We start from the raw sequence: 25,596 nt of genomic DNA on the forward strand, positions 1-25,596 counted from the left end.
CCAGGATGAGATTGTGGGTGCTATCCAGGGGTCATAGTAGCCTGGGGTCTTCTGAAGGCCCCCAGGGCTGTCATGAATGATCATCTATCAAGTGATCAAACAATTGCAGGATCATGTTTCTATGGGGACAAAAAAAAAACAGAAGTAAAATTAAATAAAATAAAGATTTTTTTTAATTATTAGAAAAAATATTAACTTTAAAAAAACAATTGCATCAAAAAAGAAATAAAAAGTGGTATAACTGGGTCTGTAAAAGTGCAATTCATTCAAGTATACCTGAGTTTTTAACAAGTTATCTGAAATACACCCGATTCTCTTCATCTGCTCATTTGCTGCTTTTTGCACACTGATTCATGTCTGTAAGTTTTGATCTTCAGGTGGTTTTCTGTTGCTCTGCTGTTTGCTATGCGAGGGGCGTGTAGCAAGCCTAGCATTCTGCCAGTGGTTCACTGTCCTGTACTTCCTTGCCCTTACTTTCTATGTTGCACTGCACTGTCTCTGGTCCAATCAGCAGGAAGGTAGCATCTGAATGCTCGCCCCTTTGCTTCCCCAGGAAGATCAGGCATCTAGAGTCATTCCGATCAAATGGTTGGTAAACCCACTATAGTGTGTGTGTAATGTCTAGACACACATCCGTATGCTGTAACAGCAGGAGAGGCAGAGACTGTAGAGATGATTATCTCAGTGTCTGCAGACGCTGAGTGCAGGCAAGATGCCTGTGAAGATACCCCCTCCACAGGTTGCCATGCCAATGTCCCTGTGTCCTTGTTACTACAGAAGTTCTGTACCTAACAACAGAGAGTGGATTGCAGAGATCCTGGAAGGGAGACCCCTAGTGGCAGCCACTTCAAATGTGATTTACAAAAGGTAAAGCAACAAATTCTTTAATGCAAGTACTGTATATTACAGAAATAATGAGACTAACACAAGCTAGTAGATGAGCGGAAGTTGTCTGAAACATTAGTGCCTCTTTAAAAATATAAATTCACCATAATTGTACGGACCCACAGAAAAAAGAGAAGTCATTTGTACAGTAACGTCAATGCTGTAAAATAAAACCTCGCCCTACTTTTAAAAAGTTTTCCAATATATTTATGGTATGTTAAATGGTACAGTTGAAAAATACAACTTGTCCCGCAGAAAACAAGCGGCATGTAGCTCAGTCACTGGAAAATAAGAAAGTTATGATTTTATGCAAATGGGGAGAAAAAATGACAATGAAAAAGGAAAAATAGAAAGGGCTGCAGCGGGAAGGGGTTAAATGAAGCTCCCCACCAGGCCTGTTCCTCTCCTAATCAGTTATTACCCACATCCTTCCATATATAGAAGAGCTGTATCTGAACTGTTACAATGTATCGGCCTTGTGTCCATGGTTACAGTTATTTGTATCAGCTTTGCTTGCTGTGCATGTTGGGACCTTGTCCAGAGGCTCCCGGCGCTGTGCTCTGTACATCAGCTGTGTCATCGCCTTGTAATACGACCGCGCTGAGCAGAAATGCTGATTGAGACCTTACCGTAACCCGTCACAGATGGATATTCCTTTAGGCAGGAGAAGTCATACACTCAGCATGAGACGGGTGGAATCTATGATACAAAGTAACGATGACCCGGCCGTCCGCCTGCTGCTGCCGAGATATTTGTTTTACCTCCACTGTGTTCGGGGCTCGGTTAATGTGAAGCAGGTTAAGAAACACTGCTGATGTGTAGGAGCTGCTTTACCTTTACATCATCGGGTGTCCAGTCCAATGTCCTAAAAATCACTGTATAATGTAAAGTGCTGCAAGTTTCTAAGATCTCTACTTGCTGTGGTAGAAAAAAGTGTTGAATATATTCTGAAAATCCCCTGCTGTAGCGCTGCCATGGGGTAATCATTTTTGTTTTCAAGATCTCTGCTTGCTGTGGCAGAAAAGAAGTGTTGAATTCTAGTACATTTTGAAAATTCCCTGCCATAGTGCTGCTCACACAGCTGTAGTTTGTTGCAATGTGTCAATACAAGTTAGTGCTGTTGCAAAAAAAAATAATGGCAATTAGTGGTCAGTGTACAATTTTACTACTGTAATCATGAACGAGTCTTAAGCCCCATTTACACGCAACAATTATCGCTCAAAATTCGCTCATAAGCCATTGAGCGATAATTGTTGTGTGTAAATGCTTCCATCTTTCACTCTTTAGGTGAAGGATGATTTTTAGGTAAGCATAAAATCCATCGTTCCGCTGGAGAGCTGATAGCAGGGACCGCATGCTGTGTTCTTCATGGGGAGCACCGATTACATTGTTTTCAGCTTGCAGCCCCGCTGCAGAACAAAGGAACTGTATGCAGAGAACAGACCACATGCTGTTCTCTGCATACAGCTCCAGAGGCTCATTTACCTGCAAATGAAGTTAATTACCTGCTAATGGGCATACACCTCATCCAATTTTTTGTTCCTCGACCAGTAGTGGATTATTGCTGAATCATAAATACACCCTCAGGCCGGCTTAACACGGTGCAGCGCGCAGAGAATCCAACCTATAGATTCAAATGGGTTCGTTCACACTTCTGTATTTTGCGCACGCATTTTGGTTGCAGAAAATAAAATAGAGCTTGCTCTATTTTCCCTGTATTTTCACACCAAAAATCCTCATAGAAGTCAATGGGGGATGAACAATTGCACGTGCAACACACAAGGTGATGAAACGCTAGAAAAAGAACACATCTGGAACTCATTAAGGCTAATCAGCCATTTCAATTGGTGCCTTTCTGTTTGCGGCGTGCAGATGAACATGCCTTGCGGGTGCAAAAAGTACAGTAAATTAGGCCAATGCATGCGCAAAAAAAGCATTGTTCATTCCACAGAAACACTACTCTCGTGTGCGCGCAGATATGCATACGCTTATGTGACGGAGGCCTCAGGGGTTGTTCACATGGAGAACTTTTGCTGTTTTATTTGACGCACCAAATCTATGTAGAATTTGCAGCAAATCCGCATCCCATTTAATTCATTGGTAATCCATCCCATAGTCTATATGGTGATAATTTTTTGCGCACACGAATTTCAAATTGTTTGGCTCATGTAGGGGTCTTGGCACGAAAACAGGTTATTGTCGGTCTCTGTGGAGAGGGGATAACATGCTGCTCGGTGGGAGTCGGACCACTGGGGCCCCTATTGATTATGAGAATCGGGGTCCACTGTGTCTCTGAATGCATGAAGCGGTGGTCGCACATATCCTCTACCACTCCATTCGTTTCATTGGGATTACCTACCAGAGATTGAACTCTACTACCTACAGGTGTCCCATTGAAATGAATGGAGTGGCAGTGTGCACCTGTGACCATGTGGGGACGCCTTGGAGCTGTATTCTCGGGAACGGTGGGAGATCCTGGGGATAGGGGATAACTTGTTTTTTGTGGTAAAACCCTCTAGGTATTTTTAACCTGGAGTCCAGAACTGGATGGATAGATAGTTCTGCACTGCACCGATGCAGTGATAGAGGACTGCCTGCACTGATACATTGTAACAAATGCTCAGCTCTGTGAACACGGCTATAACAGAAAATCTTCATTAAGAAGATATAATATATTGATATAATTTAACGCACTTCTTCTTGTAGGTTAAACATTTATACATCACCGGGGAGTTCCATGGATATCCTCTGGAGAGAGTCGGCTCTATCAGGAGATCCGTGGGGATAACCAGGCACGGTATGTACAGGGCAGGTGTTAATGGCCAAGTCCTCATCTTCTTCCTTGGTAGTATTTGAGGCAGATACAATTGAGTGATTTCCCCTTTAAATACACGGTACATCCTGTCCATTACTGGCATTATTAAGACCGTGATTTGTTCTTCTCGTTTTATCAGATTCTGATGTCAGACCCAACAAACTTCTAACCTGGTGTCAGAAACAGACGGAGGGCTACAGGAACGTGAACGTCACAGACCTCACCAGCTCCTGGAAGAGCGGCCTCGCACTCTGTGCCCTCCTTCACCATTTCCGACCGGATCTTATGTGAGTCACTCACCGATCTGTAACTTTGCATAATCTCATGAGTGGTCATTTAAAATAGAGGTGGTCTCCTTTGGCCTTCAGAACTGCAGCAGTTCATCGTGGCGTAGATCCCACTAGATGATGAAATCATTCTGCAGGAATATTGGCCCCTCTTTTGCCTGCTGGAGTCTGATCTTTCTGTTCCTCTTAGACACAATGATGCAAAAACTGATCGTCTGCTGTTATACCCATTCGTGCTAAGGAATGGCGAGTTGTGCATTCGGACATGTTAGTTGGAGCTCCAGTGTTGTATTCGGCTGCTCCTGACTGTGTGTTAGAGCAATTCCTGACATCCTCCTTTGACCCATTTAGTTGACGAGTTGTTTTCTTCCACAAGCTCCCCTATCACTGAATGTATTTCCTCGATCGCGCCATTCTCAGTATACTCTCCACAGCGTTACATGGGAAAACCCACTGCGGTTGGCAGTGAGACCCCTGCTAGTCTAGCACCAATGACCGAGCCTCGTTGAAAGTTCCTCGGATCGCTGAATTTTCCCATCAAATGTGACTTCACACTGAAACTGATCCACGGAAAACTTGTCACATGATTTTATGCTGCACTCCGGGGTCATGCCTTTAATTTTCATCCAGGAAAGCGCCAATTGTGAGAGGGCAGGGAGCTCTAATTAAAGGCCAGGGCTCAAATAATGTGGCCGATTAGCGTAGTTGGATGCGTTTGAGAAGCCGGTCAAATATTATTGATTTTTTTCTACTGGGGTGGAAACAGGCTGACCTGGATGAACATTGTCTTTTTCGCCCTAGCATACTTTGTTACTTTCTTCCTATAATAATCCATGTGCAAAAAAAGATACTAACATTTCATACCTGGAGTAAAAGTGGCCGGGACAACCTCTCATTCAGTTTCATGGAAAACAGGCCAGTAGTCACCAGTAAAAACTAGAATATTTCTGACTGTTATTTAAGCCAAAATTGAACCGCTGCCTACAATGTAATAAGGTTGCATCAGTAATACCAGAGATACATTAGTGAAGTAGTAATGCGGTAGCTGCTGAGAGGGCTGACAGTAGGCAAGGATGGATGTGCCCAGGCATTTTCCTGCCCCTGATGGGCACTTTGTGAAGTTATTATATGGGTTGAGTTGAGCCCTCTTGGATTTAGCTCTACTGACCACCTATAATATTAAAAGCACCTGCCTGGCATTGGGTAGGTCATTCTTATACTGATCCATGAAGTGTCCTGTGGTATCTGCAGCAGATCCTATTAGGTCCTGTACGTTGCTCGGTGCGGCCTCCTTGGATCAGATGAAAACTGAGAGAAGTTGCCACCTTTATCTCTTTTTCCTGTTCCTTCACTATTTCTGCAGTGCAACTGGCACATTATCCTAATTATTTAGGGAGCTGCCATTAGGGAATCTGACTGGCATCAGGGGGGACTTGTCTGTACAATTTTAGGTTGGTGGTACATGTCATGTCAACATGATGTAAGAACCCAAGTTCCCAGCAGAATATCGCCTATCACACGATCCCCGCCAACATATCTTCTTTCCATCCTGGAGCCATCTCTTCCCAGGCAAGTGATGCACCCGACTGTCCACATTGTGTAACACGTGATTCATCAGACCGGCCACTTTCTTTCATTGCTCCAGTTCTGATGCTCATGTCCCCATTGAAGGCACGTTTGGTGGTGGACAGGGGTCACATGGGAACTCTGACCCATACACCCAACATGGACTTAATCAATAATTTGAAGAAACAAGCAAAAAGGTGCTCCAAAAGGTGATATTAAACTGAAACAATACAAAATTGGTACCTGGGGCGATATAAAAACGGCAATTCAGCAGGGCCCTTATAGCAGCAACCTCCCTGATAGGTGGATGATCCTCCAATAAGAACAAGAAGAGCTCCTGCTGCACTTCTCCACTAATTCTGAGCGCTCCACGGGTGATATGGCGGGTTTTATAAGAAGAATATGATGATGACAATATTCTGGGCTCAAAGGATTTCAAAGGTAAAGGCCAGATGAAGGTGAAACGCGTTGCTGCTGAATTTCCTGGTGTCTTTATTGTGTCCAAGTGCACCGAACACCCGCCGCTTCTCTTCTGTTTATCAATAATCTGTCCTATGAGACTAGCCGGGCGACATTCAATCCTTACACACAGCGATGAGCCAAGGACGCCCATCACCCTGTCACAGGGTATCCTTCCTTGGGGCACTTTTGGTAGGTGATAACCACTACATACCAGGACATCCCACAAGACTAGCCATTCTGGAGATGCTCCGACCAGTCGTCCACACGTCACACTTTGGAGCTTTTCAGTCGCTCAGATCCGCACACTTCTCCATTTTTACTGTTTCCAACATCAGCTCCAAGACCTGACTGACCATTCCCTGGTATATTCCCCGACAGGCACCGTTGTTAGCAGTTAATCAGTGGCACTCGCCTCACCTGTCGGTGGCTTTGTGTTCTGGCTGGTCTCCGTATATAGTCTATCAGAGTTAATGCCGATACGTTCTGCATTGTCTCTGATTTCTCCACTCTCCATCTTCTCATTATTCCATGACATGTTATATAAGCGGCGGCGGTGTCTTTGATCCCCGGCCTATTAATGATGCCTTTCTTCCTGTGATATTGTATCCTTTGTTCCGCAGTGACTTCTACTCTTTGAACGAGGACGACGCTGTCAGGAACAACCAGCTGGCGTTTGATATCGCAGAGAAAGAGTTTGGAATCTCGCCCATCACTACGGGGAAGGAGATGGCGTCCACGGAGGAACCAGATAAGCTCAGCATGGTCCTGTACCTTTCCAAGTTCTATGAATTATTCAGGGGCGCCCCTCTGAGGCCAGTCGGTAAGTGGCTCTTTGTAGCTGTATCATCATGCAATGAGGTGATCCAGAAGGTCAAGGCACCCTGGAGTCGAATGTAGAGCGCTGGCTGCCAGGTCAATACATAACTGCGTCCCAAGGCCAAGTCCTTTAAAGGAGTTTTCCGAAGCTCCAATATTGATGATTTTCCTATAGCATGGGTCATCAGTATCTGATCGGTGGCGGTCCACTGCTCTTGACCTTCAGTCCTCTTGAAGTGAATGGACCATTGCGCAATGTATAGAGTTATTCACTTCCTACAGCAAAATAGCTAAAACAATCCAAGCAATGACCCCGTCACCAAATGAGGGAGCATCCGCAACCATAGCTGTAGACCAGTGGACAAGAACAAGGGCCTTGGCTATATAATGCCTCAATTCCCATAAAGTATGGAGGGTCATAGTAAAGTGGCGCCACAATGTGATTACTTACCATGTTTATACTAACTAGGTATTTGTCACTCTGCTACAGTGGGCGGTCTCAGTTTTACAAATTCCCGTTTCTCTCTGCAGACTCCGCCCCCAAGGACAATGGGAAGAATGGAGAAGTGTATTCCTCCAAACCATCCACTCTGCTTAGTAATAATTACCTCAACTTAACATTACCCAGGAAGAGAGTGCCAAAGGTGAGAACCGAAACTCCACAAAACTCCTGCCCCTTGTGGGAGGTTAAGATACGGAATATTTTTTATGTTTCCAAAGTCTTGAGACATTCAGTAATTTTGTAAAGTGAGTTCAGCTCTGGAGTATAATACAGGATGTAACTCAGGATCAGTACAGGATAAGTAATGTATGTACACAGTGACTCCACCAGCAGAATAGTGAGTGCAGCTCTGGGGTATAATACAGGATGTAACTCAGGATCAGTACAGGATAAGTAATGTATGTACACAGTGACTCGACCAGCAGAATAGTGAGTGCAGCTCTGCAGTATAATACAGGATGTAACTCAGGATCAGTACAGGATAAGTAATGTATGTACACAGTGACTCCACCAGCAGAATAGTGAGTGCAGCTCTGGAGTATAATACAGGATGTAACTCAGGAGCAGTACAGGATAAGTAATGTATGTACACAGTGACTCCACCAGCAGAATAGTGAGTATAGCTCTGGAGTATAATACAGGATGTAACTCAGGATCAGTACAGGATAAGTAATGTATGTACACAGTGACTCCACCAGCAGGATAGTGGGTGCAGCTCAGAAGTATAATACAGGATGTAACTCAGGATCAGTACAGGATAAGTAATGTATGTACACAGTGACTCGACCAGCAGAATAGTGAGTGCAGCTCTGCAGTATAATACAGGATGTAACTCAGGATCAGTACAGGATAAGTAATGTATGTACACAGTGACTCCACCAGCAGAATAGTGAGTGCAGCTCTGGAGTATAATACAGGATGTAACTCAGGAGCAGTACAGGATAAGTAATGTATGTACACAGTGACTCCACCAGCAGGATAGTGGGTGCAGCTCAGAAGTATAATACAGGATGTAACTCAGGATCAGTACAGGATAAGTAATGTATGTACACAGTGACTCCACCAGCAGAATTGTGAGTACAGCTCTGCAGTATAATACAGGATGTATCTCAGGATCAGTACAGGATAAGTAATGTATGTACACAGTGACTCCACCAGCAGGATAGTGAGTGCAGCTCTGGAGTATAATATAGGATGTAACTCAGGATCAGTCCAGGATACGTAATGTATGTACACAGTGACTCCACCAGCAGAATAGTGAGTGCAGCTCTGGAGTATAATACAGGATGTAACTCAGGGTCAGTACAGGATAAGTAATGTATGTACACAGTGACTCCACCAGCAGAACAGTGAGTACAGCTCTGGAGTATAATACCGGATGTAACTCAGGAGCAGTACAGGATAAGTAATGCATGTATACAGTGACTCCACCAGCAGAATAGTGAGCGCAGCTCTGGAGTATAATACAGGATGTAACTCAGGATCAGTACAGGATAAGTAATGTATGTACACAGTGACTCCACCAGCAGAATAGTGAGTGCAGCTCTGGAGTATAATGGATGTAACTCAGGATCAGTACAGGATAAGTAATACAGTATGTTCATAAATTGCATGTCTGTGTCTGGTGAAGTTCTCTTATTAAATCAGACATCAGGATCTTCTACATGAATAGAGAACATGGACCATTTGTTACTAATTACAGGGACATGTAGCGATTATCCAGTAGCCTGGACCTGTAGAGTGATGGAGGAGATGTGACTTCTGCATCCTCCTCCGCTGCTTTACAAGGTGCAGCTGCTACAGAATGCTCCCCGGAGTCGCTGATATATTGTAATTTATGACAATATAATAGGCTCCTACATGAATAAACGGCAGGATGGAAGGAAATCCCTCACAGAAACGTACATTATCCAAGTGTCTGCTCCACTTCTCCTCACTGTCCTCCCTTGTGATGGATCTGGGGGGATCAGACGTTGTGGTGAGCGCTGCCTATCACCCCTTTTTTCGTCTTTCATCTTTCATTAACTCAAGAACATAAATCTGGGCCCTGGATTGTGATGTCACCCCAAATTGCCATAGAAACAAAACACAGGAAACGCCATAACCTCCGATTCGATGATGTCAGCTAATTACCCTGACTAACATACTTGACTTTACCTCCTGATGCGGATGGAGCCGTTTAAGCCTTTTACTTTTTTTTTCTACTTCAATCTCAGAAAATAACCAGATCTCTGATTTATCTATCCCCACCCAAATTATCAATCACAAAACACTTATCTCATGTATGAACCGTACGCCGTGTGACAGTCAGATCCTTCCTCGCACCGACCATCTCCCCTATAGAGCGCACACAAGTGTATTTTACCGTAATGCAGGCCATATGTGTCTTAGGGCTGAGGCCGGCACCCACCTTACTGGCAAGGACGAGAATAAAAAAGGACTTTTCACTTCGTCAACTGTAATTTATCCCCAGCATGTGATAATGTAAGGAGGGGGGGGGGGCGGCCATTAAACTGTCAGGAAACTTTTTGTTTATTATTAGGAATCAAGTTCTTGCTCCCTATAGCAGAGGATGTGAGTGCAGTGGGGTCAGGAGATTATAGCACATTGTTATAGCCAATAAAGGGCTTTTTACACGCCCCAATGCTTCGGCAAGTAGGATCATAAGTAGTGCCGGCCTTAGGTTAGATGACACCCTGTCTGGTATTTTTTTTGTCTCCCTCGTATGTAAGAAAAATTCAGTATATATTGCACTGATGGGCCGTCAGCTTGTGCGGGAAGCAGCAAGATACTAGCATATCTACACAAGAACAGCTTAGAGAGTAAATACTATACCTGAACCAAGCTCAGTACATAAAAACAGCACCAGAACCAAGTTTAGAACATAAATATTCTACTACCCTAACACCAAGCTCAGTACATAAATACTATAAAAGAACCAAGCTCAGTACATAAATATAGCACCAGAACTAAACTCATAATGTCAACACAGAACTAGAACTAAGCTTAGTACTTAAATACAGCACCAGAACAAGTCTCATTACATAGATACAGCACCAGAACCCAGATCGTAACATAAATACAGCACCAGAACCAGTCTCATTACATAGATACAGCACCAGAACCCAGATCGTAACATAAATACAGCACCAGAACCAAGCTCAGTATATAATTACAGTAGCAGAACTAAGCGGGAGCCCACAGAGGAATCCAGCCCTGTGCCCAGCCGATGACTGCACTTACCTGTCTTCTTTCTTCTTCATCTGTACTGCGGATGGACCCGGCGGCTCGCTGTCGGACATGCGCTGTACAGATTTCTTTTTTCAAATCCCTTTTTTCCCCACTGCACCATCGCTAGACTATTACCCGGAATCCATGACCTGTCTGCAATATCAATTTCGAATACAGCCGCAGACGAGTTGCGAGTCGGACGGCTTTCATTGTGACTTCAATGGAAAGTGTCTGTGCGGACGGCGCACATAAATAGAGCATGGTGTGATTTTGTTTTTCTCCGTTTGCGGAAATTGCAATTCGTTTCCGTGAGTGTGCAGGAAGAAGCAATCTTCCATAGCATGCTATGCACAGTATTTGCTGCGAAACCGCGGTGCGCAGGCGGCCTTAGCAAGAATTTCCAAAGCTGCCACCAATCATTCAACAGACGAGCAAACACTAATTCATCAAGGGTCACATCTTCCATGCAGCACAAAAAATCCTCATTAATGGCGGCAGATCTTCCTGTGTGAACGGAGAATGTACTGCCAACAGCAGTGAAACTGAACGAGGGTCAAACCATTGGAACGATCATTCATCCTCCATACTGCCTGTATGGGTAAATGAGTGCCGATCTGTTACACAGCCCACATCAGGTCATGTAAAAGGGGCCTTTTAGAAGATTGGCGCTTGTTTAAATGGCCTTTACACGGGTTGATGCTGGCTGTGGGGGGGGGGGGGGGGGACACGAATACGATCATTCATCCCCTACACAGTATCATCACTGTCAGCGGCACATCCTCCGATCACCCCATGTGCTGACAGTCATCAATATTTCTGCAGCATAGATGACCCAATCAGCATGGCTTATTCATTGGCTGATAGGCGGCATATTTCCACGGCGCAGCGACTAGCCAAACAAATGTTCGTGTCGATCATTGACCCATGTAAAGCCTGTCAATTGAGGCTTGTTTCCTGGCAATTACACCCAATAGAGGATCACTAGTACAAGGACGACCGACCTGTAATGAGATGCATGTTTGTTGTGTATTTTATTTTTTTCTACTGGTGTTTAGTAAACATTTAGCAACAGGGTGTTTTGCAAAACAGTAATATATGGCGGCATTTGTGCAGGATACAGCGACATTTCTACAGTATATGGCGACATTTCTACAGTATATGGCGACATTTCTACAGTATATGGCGACATTTGTACAGTATATGGCGGCATTTCTACAGTATATGGCGGCATTTCTACAGTATATGGCGGCATTTGTACAGGATATGGTGACATTTGTACAGTACATGGCGACATTTGTACAGTATATGGCAGCATTTGTACAGTACATGGCGACATTTGTACAGTATATGGTGGCATTTGTACAGTATATGGCGACATTTGTACAGTATATGGCAGCATTTGTACAGTACATGGCGACATTTGTACAGTATATGGCGACATTTGTACAGTATATGGCAGCATTTGTACAGTACATGGCGACATTTGTACAGTATATGGTGGCATTTGTACAGGATATGGCGACATTTGTACAGTATATGGTGGCATTTGTACAGGATATGGCGACATTTGTACAGTATATGGCGACATTTGTACAGTATATGGCGACATTTGTACAGTATATGGTGGCATTTGTACAGTACATGGCGACATTTGTACAGTACATGGCGACATTTGTACAGTATATGGTGGCATTTGTACAGTATATGGTGACATTTGTACAGTACATGGCGACATTTGTACAGGATATGGCGACATTTGTACAGTACATGGTGGGAATTCTACAGTATATGCTGGAGTGTCTGCAGTGTAGAGTGTTATTTAATCAGTATATGGCATCAAATCTACAATATATGACATCAATTTTACAGTATATGGCGTCAATCCTACGATATATGGTATCAGTATATAATGGCATTTGCACGGTACCTATAGATAATTTACCATTTATGTCTATTTCTTCTTTTGTGTAAGTAAAGTTGTTGCCGTTCACCTTGATTGTCCACATCTGACTTTTGCGCTTGCGCTCTGTAACTGCAAGCTCCGCCTCTTGCCGCTGTACATTAATTGTTTGTTTTTCTCTATCCAGGGAGAGAATAAATATGAAGAAAAGGATGCAAATAAGAGGAGGAGGAGGACGGCGATGCAGCTCTTTGATGAGGTTGGTGCTGACTACTTCCTGGTGACTAGATGTGTTCAGTATTGGAGCTGGAGTTGTAATGTAGCGCAGATCTCTGACCATCGCTGCTCGCCACGACCCACGCATCATTACCAGCAACTGTAGCCTATTAGGAAAAAGCATCCCTAATGATCCAGCAATGGGAACTGCAGTAACCCAGCAGATTCCTCACCCTGGTCAGGAATTTATAGTGTTAATTGCAAAAGATTCCTGAAATGTAATGTAACTATACTTTTGTAAAGTATCCTTATATTACAACTGCTTACCTCCTATCCCTGCTGGCAAACTTGACATTCAGGTGTCTGGGGAAGCTGGGTAACAACCCATGTTGGAGCTCTACAGGCCTGCAGCCAGCTTGCCCAGAAAAAGATAAAAATAATGACAGGCGGCCGCCCCCTTGTTAAACATGTCTATAATCAGAACACAATCAGGACTCGGCAGGTGACAGAGCCCAGAAATTCCAAGCTCTTATAGAGCTGTTGTCATAGTATAAACATATGACACATAGCAAAATAAATCTGCTATCAGCCAAAGATATGGAGCATGAAAAGCTGGCGTGAGATAACAATGACATACTGCTGAGGGTGCAGCGCCCTGAAGGTCTGTACAGAGGTGCTTATCTAAAACAGTCATACCAGCTGGTGGCCCTAAAATCTATGGAACTAAAACTCTCAGCATGTCTGACCAGAGACATTGCTTGGAGCTGCTGATTCAGGATCACCTGCTTAAAACCTACCCGGATTATAATTGTTTTCTTTTTAAAGAATCATCATCCACTGTATAAAACGGTTGTATACTAAACTAGTATAATACTACTGTCCCTATGTACAAGAATATAACTACTAGAATACTGCCTCCTATGTACCAGAAAATAACTACTATAATACTGCCCCTATGTACAAGAATATAACTACTATAATACTGCCCCCTATGTACAAGAATATAACTACTATAATACTGAGCCCTATGTACAAGAATACAACTACTATAATACTGCTCCCTATGTACAAGAATAGAACTACTAGAATACTGCCTCCTATGTACAAGAATATAACTACTATAATACTGCCCCCTATGTACAAGAATATAACTACTATAATACTGCCCCCTATGTACAAGAATAGAACTACTAGAATACTGCCTCCTATGTACAAGAATATAACTACTATAATACTGCCCCCCTATGTACAAGAATATAACTACTATAATACTGCTCCTATGTACAAGAATATAACTACTATAATACTGCCTCCTATGTACAAGAATATAACTACTATAATACTGCCCCCTATGTACAAGAATATAACTACTATAATACTGCCCCCTATGTACAAGAATATAACTACTATAATACTGCTCCCCTATGTACAAGAATATAACTACTATAATACTGCCCCCTATGTACAAGAATATAACTACTATAATACTGCCCCCTATGTACAAGAATATAACTACTATAATACTACGTATTGAGGCCTCTGATGATCGGATGGGGTAGACAGAATCATCAAGAAAGGCCTCACAGCACTGCCCCACTATACTATTGCCTTACTGTGTGGAAGTATATAGGCCAGGCAGAATGTGAAGATGGGTGTTCCTAGGGATAACTACTACCGCCCCTTGGAGTCCCAATAGGCTGGATGATATAACTCCTCCCTAAGAGGAGGAGCTATACTCCTTTTTAAACGCTGTCAATACCTCTGACACCCCATAGCCGGCCGCTCACCATCAGAGCCGCAGGCGCCACCTCTCCTACTCTGTCCCTGCTTCTTACCCCTGTTCAATCCAGCTAGGATTGATACTAGAGGGGCTCTGTCTTTCTTGGTCTTCATGATAGAACTCTGAATGGGGTATTATCCCCCAAATCTAGCCGAGTTTGCTGCCTTTCATCTGAAGCTAACCTACCTGAGGCACATACTGCTATTTAATCGAGCTTCACCTGTGAAGGCACCTGACCTGAATATAACACAGCTGGGATGTCTACCAGCTAGGTTAAAAGGGTCGGCCAGGGACCATAGAAGAACACTCGCTTTTGTTAATATCGAGTGACAGAGCTATCTCTATTTGGGTGTCGCATCAATCCACATCGTTCATTGCAATGCGCTGACCAATGCGAACACCCTAATAGATATTGCAGGAACCCTCCAAGAGGGCACCCCCGGGCATCGCTCTAGTGGCTGATAACTAAGCCTAATAGCGGTCGCCATTTGTTATCTGGAGGCGCTGTTGGAGATAGTCATATACTGACATATATCACAGTGTACGCCAGATCAAGTGAAAGGCCCTCTCTCTCTCTCAAATATTCAGAGAGTCCGACAGCGGTACTAATACAAGTGCCGCGCCGGAAGTGACTAGTAAGGAGCGGTAACGGGAAATATCGAGTAGGTTCATCTTAGCAGGACTAAATTATAGCAGGACTATGTCCTGACGCATCAACCCTGTTGCTCTATCATTTCTATGCGACAACTTTAGAAACACGTATCTACGGGCAACCATTACCCGTGCTCCTGAGGAACTGCCCCCTACAAGGGCAGGGAAACGCGTCGAGCGAGCCGTTTTTACGTGCTGGTCAGTACCACTGACCTGTAATGAGCCTATATAATTAGCACCCGTATATGCGGCAACTGTGCTATTAATGAGAGGTTATGAAAAATTGTCTTAGCAACATGAATATACATTACAACATTGTGCCCTAAAGAGGTATTACTCCTCGTACCGCATTTATATCTAGGTACGCATATTTTCTGGATTTGGATAATACTCCTTTTTCATCTGGACCTTTATCCTTTTCCATATTCATGAGCGGTATCGATTTCCAAAAATTTGGACCTTCATCCTCTTCCATATTCATGTGCGGTATCGATCTCCAAAAATCTATCTGAGAGATACGTTACCCTACATATTTCTACTAGGGCCTATTTTTTGTTTATATGTTACTTGTCCTTTTCTTTTGTATCGTTAAGAAGTGTTATATGTGAGCCCACAATTTTAAAATATACTAATAAAAGGCATTTAATTTTAATCTATATCTGTGAAGGGTTTCTGCAAACAATATATAGATTTTCATACCACTGTGATTTGCCTCCTATGTACAAGAATATAACTACTATAATACTGCCCCCTATGTACAAGAATATAACTACTATAATACTGCCCCCTATGTACAAGAATATAACTACTATAATACTGCCCCCTATGTACAAGAATATAACTACTATAATACTGCCTCCTATGTACAAGAATATAACTACTATAATACTGCCTCCTATGTACAAGAATATAACTATTATAATACTGCCCCCTATGTACAGGAATATAACCACTATAATACTGCTTCTATGTACTAGAAAATAACTACTATAACACTGCCCCCTATGTTCAAGAATATAACTACTATAATACTGCCCCCTATGTTCAAGAATATAACTACTATAATACTGCTCCCCATGTACAAGAATATAACTACTATAATACTGCCCCCTATGTACAAGAATATAACTACTATAATACTGCCCCCTATGTACAAGAATATAACTACTATAACACTGCCCCCTATGTACAAGAATATAACTACTATAATACTGCCTCCTATGTACAAGAATATAACTACTACAATACTGCCCCCTATGTACAAGAATATAATTACTATAATACAGCCCCCTATGTATAAGAATATAACTACTATAATACTGCTCCTATGTACAAGAATATAACTACTATAATACTGCTCCCTATGCACAAGAATATAATTACTATAATACTGCTCCCTATGCACAAGAATATAATTACTATAATACTGCCCCCTATGTACAAGAATATAATTACTATAATACTGCCCCCTATGTTCAAGAATATAACCACTATAATACTGCCCCCTATGTACAAGAATATAACTACTATAATACTGCCTCCTATGTACAAGAATATAACTACTACAATACTGCCCCTATGTACAAGAATATAATTACTATAATACAGCCCCCTATGTATAAGAATATAACTACTATAATACTGCTCCTATGTACAAGAATATAACTACTATAATACTGCCCCCTATGTACAAGAATATAACTACTATAATACTTTCCCCTATGTACAATAATATAACTGCTATAATACTGCTCCCTATGCACAAGAATATAATTACTATAATACTGCTCCCTATGCACAAGAATATAATTACTATAATACTGCCCCCTATGTACAAGAATATAATTACTGTAATACTGCCCCCTATGTACAAGAACATAACTACTATAATACTGCCCGCTATGTGCAAGAATATAATTACTATAATACTGCCCCCTATGTATAAGAATATAACTACTATAATACTGCTCCTATGTACAAGAATAGAACTACTATAATACTGCTCCCTATGTACAAGAATATAATTACTATAATACTGCCCCCTATGTACAAGAATATAATTACTATAATACTGCCCCCTATGTTCAAGAATATAACTACTATAATACTGCCTCCTATGTACAAGAATATAACTACTATAATACTGCCCTCTGTGTACAAGAATATAACTACTATAATACTGCCCCTATGTACAAGAATATAACTACTATAATACTGTTCCTATGTACAAGAATAGAACTACTATAATACTGCTCCCTATGTACAAGAATATAATTACTATAATACTGCCCCCTATGTACAAGAATATAATTACTATAATACTGCCCCCTATGTTCAAGAATATAACTACTATAATACTGCCTCCTATGTACAAGAATATAACTACTATAATACTGCCCTCTGTGTACAAGAATATAACTACTATAATACTGCCCTCTGTGTACAAGAATATAACTACTATAATACTGCCCCTATGTACAAGAATATAACTACTATAATACTGCCCCTATGTACAAGAATATAACTACTATAATACTGCCCCCTATGTACAAGAATATAACTACTATAATACTGCTCCTATGTACAAGAATATAACTACTATAATACTGCTCCTATGTACAAGAATATAACTACTAGAATACTTCTCCTATGTACAAGAATATAACTACTATAATACTGCCCCCTATGTACAAGAATAAAGCCACTATAATACTGCTCCTATATACAAGAATATAACTACTAGAATACTGCCTCCTATGTACAAGAATATAACTACTATAATACTGCCTCCTATGTACAAGAATATAACTACTATAATACTGCCCGCTATGTACAAGAATATAACTACTATAATACTGCCCCCTATGTACAAGAATATAATTACTATAATACTGCTCCCCATGTACAAGAATATAACTACTATAATACTGCTCCCTATGCACAAGAATATAATTACTATAATACTGCCCCCTATGTACAAGAATATAACTACTATAATACTGCTCCTATGTACAAGAATATAACTACTAGAATACTTCTCCTATGTACAAGAATATAACTACTATAATACTGCCCCCTATGTACAAGAATAAAGCCACTATAATACTGCTCCTATGTACAAGAATATAACTACTAGAATACTGCCTCCTATGTACAAGAATATAACTACTATAATACTGCCTCCTATGTACAAGAATATAACTACTATAATACTGCCCGCTATGTACAAGAATATAACTACTATAATACTGCCCCCTAAGTACAAGAATATAATTACTATAATACTGCTCCCCATGTACAAGAATATAACTACTATAATACTGCTCCCTATGCACAAGAATATAATTACTATAATACTGCCCCGTATGTACAAGAATATAACTACTATAATACTGCCCCGTATGTACAAGAATATAACTACTATAATACTGCTCTCAATGTACAAGAATATAATTACTATAATACTGCCCCCTATGTACAAGAATATAACTACTATAATACTGCCCCCTATGGACAAGAATATACCTACTATAATACTGCTCCTATGTACAAGAATATTACTACTATAATACTGCCCCCCTATGTACAAGAATATAACTACTATAATACTGCCCCCTATGTACAAGAATATAATTACTATAATACTGCCCCCCTATGTACAAGAATATAACTACTATAATACTGCTCCCTATGTACAAGAATATAATTACTATAATACTGCCCCCTATGTACAAGAATATAACTACTATAATACTGCCCCCTATGTACAAGAATATAACTACTATTATACTGCTCCTATGTACAAGAATATTACTACTATAATACTGCCCCCCTATGTACAAGAATATAACTACTATAATACTGCCCTCTATATACAAGAATATAACTATTATAATACTGCCCCCTATGTACAAGAATATAATTACTATAATACTGCTCCCTATGTACAAGAATATAACTACTATAATACTGCCCCCTATGTACAAGAATATAACTACTATAATACTGCCCCCTATGTACAAGAATATAACTACTATAATACTGCTCCCTATGTACAAGAATATAACTACTATAATACTGCCTCCTATGTACAAGAATATAACTACTATAATACTGCCCACTATGTACAAGAATATAACTACTATAACACTGCCCCCTATGTACAAGAATATAACTACTATAATACTGCCCCCTATGTACAAGAATATAACTACTATAATACTGCTCCCTATGTACAAGAACATTACTATAATACTGCCCCCTATGTACAAGAATATAACTACTATAATACTGCCTCCTATGTACAAGAATATAACTACTATAATACTGCCCCCTATGTACAAGAATATAACTACTATAATACTGCCCCCTATGTACAAGAATATAACTACTATAATACTGCCCCCTATGTACAAGAATATAACTACTATAATACTGCCCCCTATGTACAAGAATATAACTACTATAATATTGCCCGCTATGTACAAGAATATAACTACTATAATACTGCCTCCTATGTACAAGAATATAACTACTATAATACTGCTCCTATGTACAAGACTATAACTACTATAATACTGCCCCCTATGTACAAGAATATAAGTACTATAATACTGCCCCCTATGTACAAGAATATAACTACTATAATACTGCCCCCTATGTACAAGAATATAACTACTATAATACTGCCCCTATGTACAAGAATATAACTACTATAATACTGCCCCTATGTACAAGAATATAACTACTATAATATTGCCCTCTACCTACAAGAATATGAAACATTACAACGTGTAGTAGATTTCTTATATATAACTGCCGTCCATTAAATCTTGAAGAAGCTCTCTTCCGTTTTCTGTGTATCTGGCGATGTTGCAGTTCTTCTCATGCTGCTCCCGTCATTGGGATTTCCTCCAAGTCTGATATTAGTTGCAGGCATCTCTGGTATGTGGTGTGACGCTGGTGAGGGCCGGCGTGTCTCATTGCATTTTCATTCTTGTACTGAAGCTCGGCATTGCTGAGGTGATTGAACAGGTAAAAGGTTCAGCAGACACCAGTAAGTCACGTTTTTGTGGTTTTTGTTTTGCAGACGGTAAGCTTGTCCAGTGAAAGTATAAATTCTGGCAATGAATGCAGCGACACGAAGGAGATGATTAATCAGAATAAAGTCAAGTCCATGGCAACACAGTTACTGGCCAAGTTTGAAGAGAATGCACCCAATTCATCATTACGGAGACAGGTAAATCGGCGCCTGTGTAATAAACGTATTATGTCCATCGCACTGCGGCGCCTTACATGATCAGGACTTCATCATCTAAGGAGAAACGTCATATAGTGCTTCAGTAATGTTTAATCCCTGCTGTTCATCAGAGGTCACATAACTCTGCATTGTCTAAATGCAACTTAGTTGCATTTTTATTTCATTTTCTCACTTTTTTTATATCTTTGTTTGCTGTCAGTGAATGGAGTATCCTTTCCATCCAGAGACTGAAGCCTTGCACATACGTAATACTTCTCACAGTCAAGAGTTTCTTAAAGTTGTATCTTGTCTAGACCGTCATCTGTGAGCTAAACAGTTTGTTGTCTCCAAACCCACACATGTTACCTGCACTGATATATTGTAGTAACGGGAGAGATTTATGCTGCTGACATATTTATTCCGAGAAGCTTCTTATAGGGATTGTACCACAATTTTAAGTTATCCCCTATCCACAGGAGACCTCCGCCAATCTGGAGGACGGGTGTCCCGTGTCCCTCTTCCTCCTCACTGTGGGGTTATTGTACCTCCCACACTGAGGAGGAGACTGAATAGAGCGCTGGTTGCGCAAGTACACTAGCGCTCCATTCACTTTCATTAGGACTGCTGAGATACCTGAGCAGGTGCCGCTGGGCTGCTTTCATCAGTCCTACTGAAATGAATTGCTCGCTAACTGCGCACGCTCGGCCGGCATTCAATTCACAATGACGTGCTGGGAAGAAGCGAGACACGGGTGTCCCGTTCTTGAGATCGGTTGGGGTCTCAGTAGGAAGACCCCAACTAATCAGCAAGTTATCAGCATGATAACTTGTAATCTTGGAACAACTCCTTGAAGACTGGATACAATTATAGCAAACTCCGGCTCTGAGAAGTATTTGGTTTCTATGAGTTTTTAGTCTCTGATGTAAACATGAATTTCCCCATTCACTGATGGCTAGCAGAGATATTAAAAATGGTGAAGAAATGAACCACAAAGTGAGACATTTAAAAAGACTTTTACGCCTGTTAAGGATTGCACTAAAATTTTGCAACTTTTGCTCCTCCACGCCACTTTTCTGAAAGAGGGTGGGGCTTTCTAGAGGGGGTGTGGCCACTCAGGACCAACACCTTTCTGTTCGGACCTTTCTCTGTAGGTACACAGAGAAGCAAGAAGAGGCACGTGCCTCTTCATGTATGAAGCGTATTGTGTGCTAGCAGAAACTATATTAGGACCAAAGTTAAAAATGCCAATCTTAATACACTTTCTTCAAAGTACTTTAGAAAGTTTAACAACTTTTCGTTATAGAGTGACTAAGCTTTATCTACTCAGTCCAGGATACTTTTTTACAGCTGAATTCACACAAGCGTATTAAAACTCGTCCATTTTTTTTCTTCTTTGTAGAGTTCTGTATGTCCGATTTTACTTCTTCTGTATGTCATCCATTTTTTGATGTCTTCATTAATTTTTTCTGCATCTCTATACAATGGATCTGTGAAGTACGGACAGGACAAACGGCATCTGTGTGCTGTTGTTTACGTGACAAGAAAAAAGTTTGGTACAATATGAGCCAGTAGAGCAAAGTGTGATTGTTCTCAGCAAAAAGACACAATGTTACAGCGAGCTTTCCAACCTACTTAGGGTTCTTCCTCAGTAGGTTCGAAAGCTCGCTATAACATCATGTATTTTTGTTTGCCATCATAAGGTTTCATATCTAGAAGATTACTTGGTTTCTCTTGCTGAGAACAATCACATTTTTACGTGTTCGCATTAACTTAAATGGGCGAATTTTGCCTGCAAATAGTGCTTCGCCGCAATTTTTTTTTTCGTGTAGACCTGTGTCCATGTGAAAAAATGGATGTATGAACTGGCAAATTGACTACTACGGGTCTGTGTATCAGAGTCTAGTCCATTGTGGACTCGGACAGCACACGGGCAGGAAATACGCTCATGTGATTTAGCCTTAAGTCTGCATTCATAATGCTGAGTTTGTGAAAAGTGGGCAGAAAGTGCATCACAAAGCATACGGATTCATGTAACATCCGTATCTCTTGAAGGCATTTTCATATTTAGATACTTTTCCGAACTCTCATTCCTGGAGCTGGACTATACAAGGACGCTGTTTCTCCGTACATAGCTGGGGCTGAGGTGGCCCCTTTCTACTAATGCAGGTTGCAGCGACCGAGCCATTACACTCCTATGTCACATCCTATTGATAGCATGTAACCGCACAATGCAGTAGCAAAGTGGCACAAAAAAACACAGTACAACTTCATGTTGATATTTGCAACTTTGTTGCACTTTTGTGGACACTATTCCTCTCGTAAAAATGAGATTGTAAAGTCCTGGAACTTCTTCTATAGAGTCACATTGCAGTACTGCATATACGATGCATTTGGAAAGACTTCAGACACTTTCACTTTTTCAGGTTTCTCCAGGGATGTTCCATTGGGTTCGGGGCTCTGACTGGGCCACTCAAGGGCCTTCACAGAGTTGTCCTTGAGACCCTCCTGTGTGGTCTTAGCAGTGTGCTTAGGGTCATTGTCTTGTTGGAAGGTGACCCTTCTGCCCAGTCTGGGGTTCCTTGCACTTTGAATCAGTTTTTCATTATCTCTGTACTTTGTTCCATTCAGCTTTCCACCAGCCCTGACTGGTCTCCCCTCCTCCAGCATGATGCTCAACCACCAGACTTCACTGTAGGGTACCACAAAAAGGCAATGTGACAGCATAGAAGGTGCAGTTTCAAACAGGTTCCTTCATTCCTCTCGACCACAAAGACACAACGTTTCAACTCAGTAGAATCTTTATCAAGTGTAAAAAGTAATACAAATATGTATTTATATAGAATAAGACCAGCACTTACAGACAAATCACAACGTGCTCTGAAATTGGGCTGTACCTGCCCTCCACCTGCAATGTTCATTGCCATGGCAGAATGCTCCACTCCACAGTGTTATCGTATCCATGAAGTAATCTGGATGTCTCCTGAGTGATGTGTCCCCCGGAATCAACATAAGACAGGAACTGCATATTGAAAACCATCAATGCGCATGCGCGAATTTTTCAGCACATCGCGAGAACCAACTGCAAAACTACAAGCAGGAATTACATACCCGCAGCGGTAGAGATTGAAAAAAAACGAAAAAGACCCTGCGCTCAGGGTGACCTCTAATGAAAGCACCTATACTACGACCATGCAAATAATCTATTAGGGTTTGATATCTCCTGGAGTGAGGGGAATCAACCCAAAATGGTATCGGAAAGAGGTGTTTAATAAGTAAAACAAGATAGTGCAACGCGTTTCGGAGCTCACGGGGCTCCTTTCTCAAGCACAATAATCTAACTATAGACACAAGATATAAAATGTTACAGGTAGTTCTAAGATAAAATGAAATTGCAAGTCGCACATAGAGAGGACAAATAAAGAGAGATAATAAAAAATGTATATAAAGCATCAATAATGTAATGTACAAGACGATATATATTAATAAAGGTTAAAATGAATATGGTGGTTTTTTTCTCTCCTTCTCCTTTTCTGTATAAATATAATCATGTAGAGAACACAAAAGAAACATATATATATATATATATATATATATATATGTATATATATATATGTATATATATATATATATATATATATATATGATAAGGATCCAAAAACCAATATATATACAAGCAAAGTGGATGCGTAATTCTAGATAAATGCAGACATGTTTTAAATGGTTACCCAGAGGGTAAGACAGGGGATATATATTAGATGATGTCAGGTCCTTAAGGAAAGGGCTAGAAGTGCCTACCTGGTGAAAGGTATTTATACAAATGAAACACCCGTATTATGTCAGCGGGTTATATCAAATTCAAAACCGAATCCATGGGGTGGCATTTACCCTGGCAGATGCTGCTCCTGTGTGGTGGTGCTCCACCAGAGCAGTCTGTTTTATGCTGGAGTAGCAAGATGGCGCTGGGATGCCAGTCTGCTGCGTGGTCACGTGATCGGCAGGACAGGGGGCACGCGTCACAGGAAGTGACATCATATTGCGTGTCAAATCCAATGGAGGTGCGTTCCACAGGGAGGAAGTGATCAGAATAAGTATAGATAAATCAATTTTCTATGAATAGAGGGCTTTTATGTGTGAGAAATGGCTGGTACCTTAAAGAAAAGAGTTTATATACTATGAGGAAAGTGTATCCATGACTTTCTAGTTTATACTAGGGTTTTGTAACAAACAGGGTTTTAAAAAAAAATATATATTAAATATTTGACTTCAAAACGTCTCCAGGACCTCATTGAGCCCTCCTGGTTTTAGAGTATTAGGTTGATAAATCCAAAACATTTCTTTAGATTTGAGTTTTGAAAGTTTCCCAGATGTAATGTTTTCCACTGGGGTCATCGGCATCCCTGAAGCCTCCTTATGATGATGATGTAAACAATGGTTTGATACACTGTGTTTTGTGTAGCCTCCTTGTATATTGGATCCGTGTTGGTTTGCTTGTACTCGGGGTGCGTTTGTTGTGCGCCCTATGTATTTTAGGTTACACGGGCACTCCATAAGATAAATCAGATATGTTGAGCCGCAGTTAAGGAATTGTTTTATCGGGAATTTTCTCCCATCCCCAGTGTCCAACTCTATGTTACCACAATATTTGCACTTCTTAATTCCACATTTATTGTTCAATGTGTATTTTATTGAAAGTAGCGTCAAAAATACAAAAAGCTTCAGACCCAAATTAAGGAAATCCCTTCAATCGGGAAAGAACACACACAAACTCAATAGGGCACCCTTGGATGCCCGATAATCCTCGCCATTCCCTCGCTTGGTAGTCAGCTAATCTCCTCTCCGGGAAGTCCCAAGTCAGATGCAAGTGACGAATAGCGTAGGATTTGTTAACAAGTTATAACTAAGTAGTAAAAACTTATATATGACTCATACATAGGGGAGAGAGGGAAATCCGCCTAATTCCTGCGATATGTATCATGTCTGTACTATTGAATCACGTAGTGAGAGAAGAAAAAGGAAAAAGAAAAGAGGAAGAGAAAAAAAGGGGGAAGAGAAAGGGGGAGACATGAAGACAGAGAAGAAAAAGAAGAATGGGGGGAGATTAGGGAGGAAAGGAGAAAAGAAGGGGGAGCCACTAGTGGCCTTGGGAGGGAAAGGGTAGGGGTAGGGCTTATCAGCCCGGTGGTTAATTCCACATTTATATACTTCTGATGGGGTATGCGTGCGTATAGTAGATGTGATTGGGGGAG

At 41.2% G+C, this 25,596-nt stretch overlaps 1 protein-coding gene across 4 annotated transcripts in view; it reads left to right on the top strand.

Moving 5' to 3' along the window:
• Nucleotides 1–25,596, top strand: part of MICAL2 (microtubule associated monooxygenase, calponin and LIM domain containing 2) — a 229,108-nt gene that overhangs the window by 85,682 nt on the left and 117,830 nt on the right. For 3 of the 4 annotated variants that reach the window (XM_066583556.1, XM_066583557.1, XM_066583555.1), the window contains exons 11-16: nucleotides 3,592–3,682; nucleotides 3,840–3,987; nucleotides 6,636–6,835; nucleotides 7,363–7,475; nucleotides 12,652–12,723; nucleotides 20,201–20,350. In XM_066583556.1, coding sequence (XP_066439653.1) covers nucleotides 3,592–3,682; nucleotides 3,840–3,987; nucleotides 6,636–6,835; nucleotides 7,363–7,475; nucleotides 12,652–12,723; nucleotides 20,201–20,350 — 774 coding nt within the window. Of the gene's footprint in view, nucleotides 1–3,591; nucleotides 3,683–3,839; nucleotides 3,988–6,635; nucleotides 6,836–7,362; nucleotides 7,476–12,651; nucleotides 12,724–20,200; nucleotides 20,351–22,978; nucleotides 23,824–25,596 lie in introns of those variants that run through there. The other variant, XM_066583558.1, reaches the window with a different exon arrangement.

The sequence above is a fragment of the Eleutherodactylus coqui genome, chromosome 11 (assembly GCF_035609145.1).
Source record: "Eleutherodactylus coqui strain aEleCoq1 chromosome 11, aEleCoq1.hap1, whole genome shotgun sequence".
Taxonomy (NCBI): domain Eukaryota; kingdom Metazoa; phylum Chordata; class Amphibia; order Anura; family Eleutherodactylidae; genus Eleutherodactylus; species Eleutherodactylus coqui.